The sequence below is a fragment of the Pogoniulus pusillus genome, chromosome 8 (assembly GCF_015220805.1).
Source record: "Pogoniulus pusillus isolate bPogPus1 chromosome 8, bPogPus1.pri, whole genome shotgun sequence".
In the NCBI taxonomy this organism is placed as follows: domain Eukaryota; kingdom Metazoa; phylum Chordata; class Aves; order Piciformes; family Lybiidae; genus Pogoniulus; species Pogoniulus pusillus.
In genome coordinates, this window is record NC_087271.1 from 12,918,791 (window position 1) to 12,929,852 (window position 11,062).

At 45.2% G+C, this 11,062-nt stretch overlaps 1 protein-coding gene across 2 annotated transcripts in view; it reads left to right on the forward strand.

Annotated features, from left to right (window-relative positions):
• KIFAP3 (kinesin associated protein 3) overlaps positions 1–4,190 on the forward strand; it is a 72,266-nt gene extending 68,076 nt beyond the window's left edge. For both annotated transcript variants that reach the window (XM_064147284.1, XM_064147285.1), the window contains exon 20: positions 3,766–4,190. In XM_064147284.1, the coding sequence (XP_064003354.1) occupies positions 3,766–3,874 (109 nt within the window). In that variant the 3' untranslated portion in view covers positions 3,875–4,190. The remainder of the gene's footprint in view (positions 1–3,765) is intronic.
• The last annotated feature ends 6,872 nt before the right edge of the window (positions 4,191–11,062 follow it).

The window sequence follows — 11,062 nt, forward strand, 5'->3', positions numbered from 1 at the left end:
AGTTTAAACTCGAGGGATCTTTAACTAATTAATTACACACTTCTTTTTTAAATAAGTAAGATTAAAAGAAATTATTTGCTGAGAATGTGATGGAAACAGTATTTTCCTTGTTCTCATTATCAATTTAAATACATTTTAAAGTCCTTTGAATGAGGATTGCTAAACTGGGACTTGCTGGGATGACTCCGCCTGTAGTGATAGAGACTTACTGCCACCGCGTGGCCCACTGTCGTTATTACACCTCACCCCACGTCTCAGCGACGTTTTACTTTGATCGTGTCTAACATAGAATCAGGCAGGTTGGAAGAGACCTCCAAGATCATCCAGTCCAACCTATGACCCAGCCCTAGCCTGTCAACTAGACCATGGCACCAAGTGCCTCATCCAGTCTTTTCTTGAACACCTCGAGGGATGGTGACTCCACCACCTCCCTGGGCAGCCCATTCCAATGCCAGTCACTCTCTCTGTGAAGAACTTCCTCCTAACATCCAGCCTATACCTCCCCCGGCACAACCTGAGACTGTGTCCCCTTGTTCTATTGCTGGTTGCCTGGGAGAAGAAACTGACCCCTACCTGGCTACAGTGTCCCTTCAGGTAGTTGTAGACAGCAATTAGGTCACTCCTGAGCCTCCTCTTCTCCAGGCTAAACAATCCCAGCTCCTGAAGTTCTTGACATTCTGCAGCACCAAAAGAAGCCACAAGAAGAACATTCTGCTTTGTGACAGGTGTCTCAGGATGCTATATTTGTGGTGTCACTCTGCCACAATAAGTCTGAGGATGGCTACTGCTGTCTTCCTTGGAAGCCAAGGCATAGCCCCTCCTAGCTTGACTTGCAGTCCTCAGCATCCCTCCATAGAGAATTCACAATCCCCAGTACCCACAACTACTCACTCACCAGCAACATCATTCCAGAATGATATTTGCAATAGTTAGCAGAAATGCACAGAGCCCTTATTCTGCCACATGAGTAATAAAACCAGTTTCTTCCCAACTACTGCTGTTATAGTTACAAAAAAAAGAAAAAGGGGCATTGAAAGGTAAACCTAGGAAAATGTTTTCTGTTAAAATATCTCTTAATTATAAATCAGCCTTAGATGCTTCAAGGATCTTTGGTGAAAAAAGAACAATGGAATCTTTAAAGGTAGCTTAAAGGATCTTGCTTCTTTGCAGTGTTATGTCTCTGTGGTCCCTTGCAGCAGCATAACAGAAGTGGACTCAGCACTTCCAAATCCCACAACACCTTCTTTTAGTATGTTATTAAGTCATAGTACTAAAAGGAACTCTTAAAAAGTTATTGTTCTAAGAACTCGTTCAAAGAACTGACATTGTTTTACAGCAGTTATCCAGCATGTTTGTTTTCTGACCTGCTAAATTTGTCGGCTTCCTGCTAGGTCCTTGTTGACATGTTCAGAACTCTGTGGCCTGCATTCTGAAAGCTACACCTGAGCCCAGCCCATGAGAAGGCAGTTTGTGTGTCTAATGTCTCTGCATATTGCAAATCAAAAACAGTGGTAGAAGCAGGGCCCATCCTCTAAGGTGACTGCAGGGTTTGGTGTTGCTGGACACAAGAGTTAGGTACAGGTAGTAGCAGGATTCCTTTTAATATGTTCTTTCAGGGATCTATTAAGGCTTCAGGACTGCTAATGAGAACACTGCTGTTTGCCAAGTGCAAAGGAGAGGCCTGGAGAAGATGTTTCAGAGGTCAGTGGTACATTTGCTAATGGACTTAAGAAAGAGCAGTAAGACTTTGGAGTGGATACAGGAAGGAATAGGTGGTCAGAGGAAGATGTGAATCTAGAAGTGTGAATTCACATAGCTTTGCTTTACTACAGGCAACACCATGGCTGCTTTCTGCTGAGGGGACTGATGGGTCTCTAAGGTCAGAGTTACGGCTCTATGTTTGAAGACAGGGGTGTGGCCAGCTGAAACACAACATGCAGATGTGGAAATAGAAAAACAGTTTCAGGGTACTGCATTTCTCAAGATGCTTTCAGGTACAACAGAATGATTTTCTTAGCAGTCTGGCTTGCTGCCAGTCTGCTCCTACCCTTTTAGCCTTAAACCTTCCACCTTCACCTGGTTATCAGAATATCACAAGTGACAAGTTTCTTGAGAAATCAGGCACCAAGGATCATTGTCTAGGACCTCACAGAGGCACAGTCTGAGGAAAGTGTCTTTGCAGAGACAGAGTGATGAATGTGGTCCCCCAGCACTTCAGCTGAGCCTTTTAAGTCCAACCAATTCAGCAGTGCCAGCTTTTGCTGAGCCAGGGCCTGAGGCCCACCCATTGTACATCTTCTGGATTGGTTGTTCTTTCCCAGCCTTGACTGTTGCATAACCCATGTTCCATATGTGTAATAGGCAGTAATGAGGTTCAGCTTTTCTCCACTCCAAAAGCACTTTGGTTCTTTGTGTTTAGACAGTCTTCAGAGGGCAAGTTCAACTCCTTTCAATGCATCTTTAGTCAGACAATAAATCAGGATCCTTTTCCATTTGTTCTGCTACTGAAGTGGAAGTTAAGAAGTGCCATAACTGTGAACAGGCAGTAATCCAGTATCTGAGGCCATATTCATTTTCCTTCTACCTCCTGCATAAGAGTTATTGTAGAGCATGAAATATGTGCCACTTTTCCCAGCACAGTTCTTGTGCTTCAGTATCTCCATTGCTGTGGGACTTTTTAGGTGTAAAAGATGCTGTTCTGTATGAAAAATGAATTGTTGTGTGTCATCAGGGCATGGCCTTTCAGTATATGATGAATTATTTCTGCTACTGGCCACCACTCTTGTGTTCCACCAGGAGCACTGTCTTTACTGTGCCAGATAGTCTCACTTTCTCATTTCTAGCTGGTATTTTCCCAGAGCTTCTGACATCTACTGAAGGAAGAAATAAGCCTGTGTGATGGTTTGGGTGTTACCCACACACACACTTAAGAAAATCACCCAGAATTGAATGAAGCTTTATACTTACAGCTTAGCACAATGTACAGATACTTACAATATATACAGCTATAGATAGAAGTATACAAGTTAATAAGTAATACAGAAACACAACAGCCCTCCCAGGAACCTGAGTCCCCAGGAGAGGCTCCCAAGCACCCTTCCATCTTCTTCCCACCCCTCTACCTTACCCCAGACTTTGCCTTACATTTAAGGTGAGTTTGGAGGGTCGGCCAGGGGGGGTTAGGAAGCAGAAGGATTAGTCAGGCAGCAAGGTAGGTTAGAGAGAGAAAAGTGCAGCCTAAAAGCCAGAGAGCAAACTCTGCATTATCTATGTTTGTGTTCTTGTTCTTATACATCTCAGCAAGCCTATGGGTGAAGTAGACATCATCATTGTTTCCTTTTCACAGCCTATCATTCTTCTCAACAAAATATTCTAGCTAGGCTCAAACTAGCACAGCTTGTTCAGAAGTACAGGGCAGGGCTACCAGTGGGCTCTACAATAAGCATGCTTGAAATCTTTTCTGAACTATATGTTAATGTACAGAGAGAGAAACTGATTCAGAGAAGTAAAGTGCTTTGCCAGCAAATCCATAAAAGCATAGAAGACTTCTGTCTCTTCTGGGATTTCTGTTTGACCTGAATTTTTTTTGTGTTGATTTCTCTGCAGCATTTCTTTTCCTACCAAGAGACAAGGAGATGGAGCAATGCTAGCCAGAAGGGAAAGATGGCTGGCTAAGTTGCCTGACAAAAGAGATGGAGACACCAGCTAGCTCTCTTTCTCTACAGTACACAGCTCTACAGTTTGTCTCTTCTCTTTGTTTTGTAGTGTGGGAGTTGATGGATTTGGTCAGTCCCCAGGGGTTCCTGGCCGCCCAGCCACCGCATATGGATACCGCCCGGACGAACCTTACTACTACAGTTATGGGGCGCGATAAACCAGCTCGCTCTGCAGTCCTGCAGCAAGCAGTGTGTGCATAGCCAGCAGAGGATCTGTCCCTTGGTAATGCATGATTGTACCACAACAGGTCCAGCATTATGTATGCTTTGGCATGTGTAGCTCCAGGTAACCTTAGCCTTTCCTGGTCCAGCATTGTTGTGACAGTGTTTGCTCTTTGTTACTTTTTTTTTTGTACAGTATTTGCTCTGTGATTTGAAAGCAGGAATTGGAGAGCTACTGGACTGGAAAGTGTCACATTGTGTATATTAAGCTACTAATTTAATTTCTATTAAATATAAAAACCTGTGTGGTCAGCAGTGGTGAATGTGTTCTAACCAACATTGAGGTTGTTTTACAAGGCTTTAAGAAGAAAGCTTCACTTGAAGCATGTTTAACATGGACCATTTCCCACTAACACTTAAGTAACAGGAACGCTGTTAAGCCTCAGCATCTCCTGGCACTGCCCTGACACGTACTTACCAAAGTCCAGTCCTGGGTCTGAAGACGTTAATAATGGAAAGATGGCACAGATTCACTGCCCTGGAGCTTCAGATGTTTACCATCTAGTTTAAATGCCTCAAAACACAATTAGAAGCTAAAACAAAATACCTTTAGCATAATGTTTAAATAGAGTTCTGGGGGTTCAGAGAAGACAGCCAGCCACATCCTGAGGACTAGCGAGAGAAAACAACACTGTAACTTGGCTCAGAATCCATCTGCAGAGCTTTTCCCCCAGCTTCCCCAACTAAAATACAGACACAGCCTATCCTACTTTTTCACAGAGTTTAAGTCAAATCTAAGCAGTGACCACTGACCAAGCAGCAGAGCCAGGCCAAGACACCTTTGTGTTAGTCTTGCACTGTGATGGTTAGGATGTGTTTTGAAACATACTGTGTGCAGAGTTCTGGCTAAAGCCACTCTTGAGTTCTGTCCCCACAACCATAAAATACAGGAGAAAGCCACAGCCACCCAGGCAGCAGTTCAGATTTTCACTTTTGAAAAGAAAACCTACCTCCAGCTCATCATTGTTGTGTAAATGGCTGTTGATTTCAAGAATGGTTCCTCTCTCCTTCCTCATTTCTGGCTCAGAAAATAGCCTTGCATCAGAGGCTGATACTGCTAAAGCTTCTTCACCTACGAAGGTGATCTTCAGAGGCACTGGATTGTTTAGGAAGTTGGAAGACTGTTAGTCTGTCACTTTACAAACCTCTTTGGAGTCCAGCCTGTTTGGAAAGCTTGCCCTGTCTCTTGTGAGCATGCAGGTACTGCTCTAAGCCCTGTTGCTCTCTGTGTTCCATGCTGCATGGCTGGAAATGATTCTAAAATTACCCTTGGTGTTTCTTACCAGTTTTCAGCCTCCTCCCCATGCTGGCACTATGACTTATTTGCTGGAGGTAGGTGGAAGAACGGTATGGCAAAGATCAGTATTCTTAAATACCATCTTAAAAGATGTCACTCTTAGGGTGTTACCCACCCACCCCCCTCCCCCCCATTGTAAATCACCCAGACTCGACTCAGCCAGCTCTGGAAATTGAATGAAGCTTATATTTATAGCTTAGCACAATATACAAGCAGATACTTACAATATATACAGCTATAGACAGAAATGTAGTTAAAAGGTAATATGGAAACGCAACATCCCTCTCAGAAACTTGAATCCCCAGGAGGGGCTCCCAACTGCCCTTCCACCTTCTCCCACTCCTCTCTACCTTACCCCAGACATTGTGCCCAAGGAAGAATGGAGGGTCGGCAAGGGGGGTCAGGAAGCAAGTGGATTAATCAGAGAGATGGAAGGTGAGGTTAGAGAGATGGAGCCCAGAGCCCGGACAGAGAGCGGCTACCTTATCTATGTTTGGATTCTTGCTCTTATACCTCTCAGCAAGCCTATGAGTGAAGTAGACGTCACCATTGTTTCTCTTTCACAGCCTGTAGTCTAGTTCTTCTCACCAAAACATTCTAGCTAGCTTCAAACTAACACATCTTAAAAATCATTTTCTATACAATTTTTAACTTTTGTTTTTTGTAGTTTCTTAGGACATGTAAGTTCTTACACTGCAGAAAAATGGAATCAGGCATTGGAATGGACTGCCTGGGGAGGTGATCGAGTCACCAACCCTGGACATGTTAAAAAGTTGTTTGAATGTGGTGCTTGGGGATATGGTTTAGGATGCACCTTGTAGAGTAGGGATATTGGTTGGACTTGGTGATCCTGAGGGTCTTTTCCAACCTGAATGTTTCTGTGATTCTGTAATAGGTTTCTGGTGCTGTACCTTTCTAAATTCTTTCCCTTGGTCTGAACCCATGCTCTGCCTACCTAGCAGTTGTGCCACATTTAGTCAAAAGCTTTCAGATATTTTTATAGTTCTAGCTGTGTGATAAATTACCCAAATGACATATTCAGACTTGGGTTTTTCTTCTGAGGCTGGCACTCACTCATCAGGCTTTCCCAGAAAATCAGAAGTTATTTAAAGCAGTTGCCCTTGTAGAATGTGTTTTGGAGGGAAGGAAAGAAAAAAAGTGAGTCCGTGGAGTATATACAAACTATCAATGAAACCGAAGAAGCCTTTTAATTGGAAGCTTCAGGTTAACGAGGAACTACAGTTGAGCTTCAGCAAAGCGAGTGGGTGTCTGTAATTGTAATACAATTGTGACCATGCTGAGAATAAATGGCAGTGGAAAAATCTCTGGCTGCATTTTTAGTATTCAATGTTAAGAGTTTATGAGAAAAGAATAAAAGATCAAGTATTCATAGCTTTGCCTGGCAGCAGCTTAGAGAAGAACATCATTTATCTGTGAGCAGAGCTTGGTAAAAATTACTCAGCACTTAGTAGCCTGAGGACAGAGCCTGCTAGCCAGGATGAAAACCAGCTGTGCCACTATACTCTGTAAGGCAGGAAAGAGGCTGATTTTCCCCTTAATTACAGTTCCTGAGCCAAAAAAGGGAAAAAAGATATGAGCACATAGACTTTCAATCTGCATCACATTTCCTGTGGGTGTCAGAGGCAGACTGGAGAGTCTGACCTGTAGGGTAACTTCTTAATTATCCGTATTTGTGGATTCAGACCCTGCGCACTTTATCCTGCACAAAGTGGGGCGAGGAGGGATCCACTTTCTTTTAGCAACTTCCACAACTTTTGTCCTTTCCTCTTTTTCCTGCATTCTGTCCCTCACTTTGTGTAGCTCCTCTTTTTTTTTTTTTCCCTACAAGCAGCAATCTCTGACTATGCCAAGAGTATCCTCTTTCCCAGTCATGCTGCTAATTAATTAATGAGTTTGGTTAGGCAGGTATTTTGGATATAATGAGGCTGTAAAGTCAACAGCACAGTGAAGTAAGCACGGGCTGAGACACTGGTAGGTCTGTTGGCTATTCAGGCTTTTTGCGGCCATACAGTATCGTTTCAGTGAGCAATGTACTTAATGCAACAGCCTAAGATCTTGTTTGACAGTATTACCTGTACCACACTGAAGCTTTGGAGCTTTCTGGGGCAGCAGAGGGCAAGAAAAGGCAAAAGACAAAAAATACCCTTGGCCTAGAGAGCTTGTGAAGGACCTGATGCAGTCTTCTAAATTCTGATATGTGCACAGAGCTGTCTGGTAGCAGTTTAACACATGCATTTCATTCTGGAATAAATCTGCCATGATTCTGCTTAATTTAATTCATTCTGGATAAAATGAAACAGGAACAAGATTTATTTTACTCTGGAATAAGCAGGACAAGCTCTCTATAGATACCAGAGGTTCCAAGCCTCACTGGCAGGTTCTTCAATGGAATTCCCACTATATACCACTGTTGAGCCGTCATCTCCATGGGAGAAGGCTGAGAATACCTAGAGTCTTCACTCCTTCCATGACCATCCTCTAGAAAATGCAGTAGAGATGATTTATCAGTGCAACTTAGGCTGCAGCTGTCAGATCTTAAAAGCTGTTCCAGTCTGCTCATTTTTTTCTTTTGTGAGGTTAAGGAGAAAGCTTTGGAGGCAACCAGAGGGGTATTGGAGCTACGTGCCTGCATGGGCAGTGAAAGACAGCACTACATGGCAGGTAGTCCACAGGTAGAAGGTGATGTTTGCAACCAGTCAGTCAAGAAATGAGAGCTTAAATGAGAATGTGGACTTCAGACCCTGGAGTTGGTACACTGCCATCACTGCCACCTAGAAAAGACAAACTTCAGTTTATCAAGAAATGGAGTACCTTAGAAATATCCTCAGCAGGAAAAAGCTCCTGTTGTGCAGTTGTAACTAACATGACCGTGCAGCAAGAGAGCATTGCTGGAAAAGACATCAGCTGCAGTTCAGGTTGGTGCTGGGAGCACCACCTCAGTCCTTTTTCTTCCCTCTTCCCTTTCCAGAAGGCCTTGTGGCCTGCAAGAGGAAGAGCTGAGAACAGTTCTACAGTGCAGATAGTAACAGTACTGCTAGCTGTCCCCTTAGACCTTACAGGCTCTATTCCATAGATGTGCTTCTTGCCCCATCATCTTCTAGATACCAGCAGTCTGTATGTCCATTATGCCAGCCTTTTCTTACCCAGCTGACTTAACTAGTTACAGACCTAGTGAGACACTTGCTAAGAGCTTGGTGATCCTGCAAGTTCCCTGCCTACTATTTCTTCTTCTTCTCCTGAAAGAGAAGGAGGGGGTTTCACATCTACCTCACTAGGTCTTGAGTTACTCTCTGGCAGAGTCTACGTTGGCTGTGCTGAGGAAAGGCAAATTGCAGAGTTTGAAGAACAGAAGCCCAGCTGCTGTGTTTGCACAGTGCCAAGCACAGCAGGGGCCTGGTCAGAGTACGTGCCCCAGTATCTTCAGTTTGAGATGGACAAATGAACTCAACATGGGATAAGGAGATAAAGGGAAGGAGGCCATCCAGCAAAGTATATTATAAATGGTGCAGAGCAGCCAAGGTTCCCTGAGAGCCACAGCCTGAAGCTTGGAGCCAAGTACTATGAGGAGAAACCAGTTGTTGCTTATTAAGAATTGTTTGTCTTTATCTGCAGTTGTTCAAGTCTTCCACATTCCTGCCTTTCTCCTGCCACAGACACATGCACAGAGGACATACAAATTCATGCTTGGGCCCTGGAATAAACTGTGGTAAGGAATGGCTGCAGACCCCCTTATTTTGTGCTTTGGGACCAGGGTCCTTTGGTGTGACTATCCCATTTGGGCTTTAGCTTCATCCCTTTTGAATGAGGGAGATAGCATATCTGAAGTTATTTTAGTTTCTGTCCCTATATGTGTTGTGTTACCCCATAATATATGACCAACTTTGCCTCACACAAGCACCCCTCCTGTACCCTCACTTTTCTGCTTTGTTTAAAAAGACCCAGATCACCCAGCTGCCAGTATGTCCCTCTGCCAGAGGAATGGACTCCTCCTAGCACTCTGCCCTTTGTCACCCTGACAAGCCAGCTCACAGACCTCCCAATGTGTGGCTCTAGAAGAAAGCCTTCCTCTGGTCTAGCTTAAATAGATCATGGAGCTCAGCTGAGTGGAGCTTGGGTGTGGAACCGAGGGGAATCTCTTCTGTCACGATACCTCCGTCTCTGTCATGCTAAAGGCACTCTAACATAAGTGACTGTGTGGCTGGCAGACCTGTGTCTCTGGGAGCATCTGCACTGTCTGTGCTCTAGGCATGGACTGGAACTCTGCTTGGAAAAGGGGGAAGAATATGCACTGCAGAGTTTGTGCCAGATTTGACAGCACAAAATTTAATGGAGGCCAAACTGGTGGAGTTTAGTTACTACAGCAAGCCAAGGAGTTAAGCACCTCTTAGACCACCTTTGTTAAACCACTGCCATTGCCATTAAATCTTTGTCTAGACAAGGCCACAGGTATGGAGTGTGCTGCTGGGCCCTCCTCACTCTAAGCATTAGGTTCAGAATGATTAAGCAAACCACATCCTAATGCCCTGGCGCTGCATGAAACTGGAATAACACTGGCAATATGAAAATAGTGTGTCAGAAGCCCAGACCTCCCACTGCACTGCAGTAATTCCTTTCAACCTTCCTTCTGCTGTCCAAAACACTCACATGAAATCTCTCCCCAGAGTCCTCTTACTCTGCAGCACGGAGAGCAATTAGTTTTAATGGCATTAAATAGATCTCCTTATGATGCAGGAGTTACACCACCAAAGCAAAGGCATGGGGCTCAGGGCAGTGGCGCAGGAGATGTGTTAGACAGACCACCTGCCTCGCATACACCATTTTCGCCCTGTCACCCACCCCTTGTTTTGGGCTGGTGGGGAAGCTAATGCTTGAGTCCCTCTAGCAGCGGTGTGGGAGCTGAGCAGGGAAGCTGTGGGAGGAAATTAGCTTGCTAAATGGTGGTGGTGAAAAAATGCTCGTGGATGAAAAGCTGTACACGAGTCAGTGATGTGCAGTTGCACACTCACATCCTGGGCTGCATCAAAAGAAGTGTGGCAAACAGGACAAGGAAGGTGGTTCTGCCACTTCACAATGGTCAGACCCCATCTGTGGTGCGGTGTCCAGCTCTGGGATCCTCACCAAAGGAAATACATGGACCTGTGACAGTGGGGCAAGAGAAGGCCACAGATCAGAGGCATGGAACACCTCTGCTGTGAAGAATGGCTGAGAGGGTTGGGAGAAAACAAGGCACCAGGGAGGCCTTACTGGGTCTTTCAGTACATAAAGAGGCCTATAATGAAGATAGGGACAGACTTTATAGTGGGGCCCGTTGTAACAGGACAAAAGGTGATGGATTTAAACCAAAAGAGGAGAGGTTTAGACTAAGGAACAAACGTTTCATGTTGAGGGTGGTGAAACACTGGCCCATCCAGACTGCCCAAAGAGGTGGCAGATGCCCTGTCCCTGCAAATATCCCAGGTCGGGATGGACAGGACTATGAAGAACCTGATCCAGTTAAAGATGCTCCTGCTCACTGCAGGGGGGTTGGCCAAGATGAGCTTTAAAGGCCTCGATCCAAACCATTCCATGATTCAAAATGCATCCGAGGACAGAAAGTTGCAGTTACGTTCCACGGAGGCAGACACCTATTCCCCAAGCATCCGAGGCCCACAGCCCACAGGCGGCGCAGGCCGTTCCCACAAAGCGAAAAGGGCTCTGACGGCGGGTTCGGCCCTCCCGCAGCGCCTGCGCTACGGCGCCGCGGACACGGAGGACGGAGCTGGCCGGGCGGAGCTCTGCCCGCCGGCCGCTGCTACGGAGCCTGCAG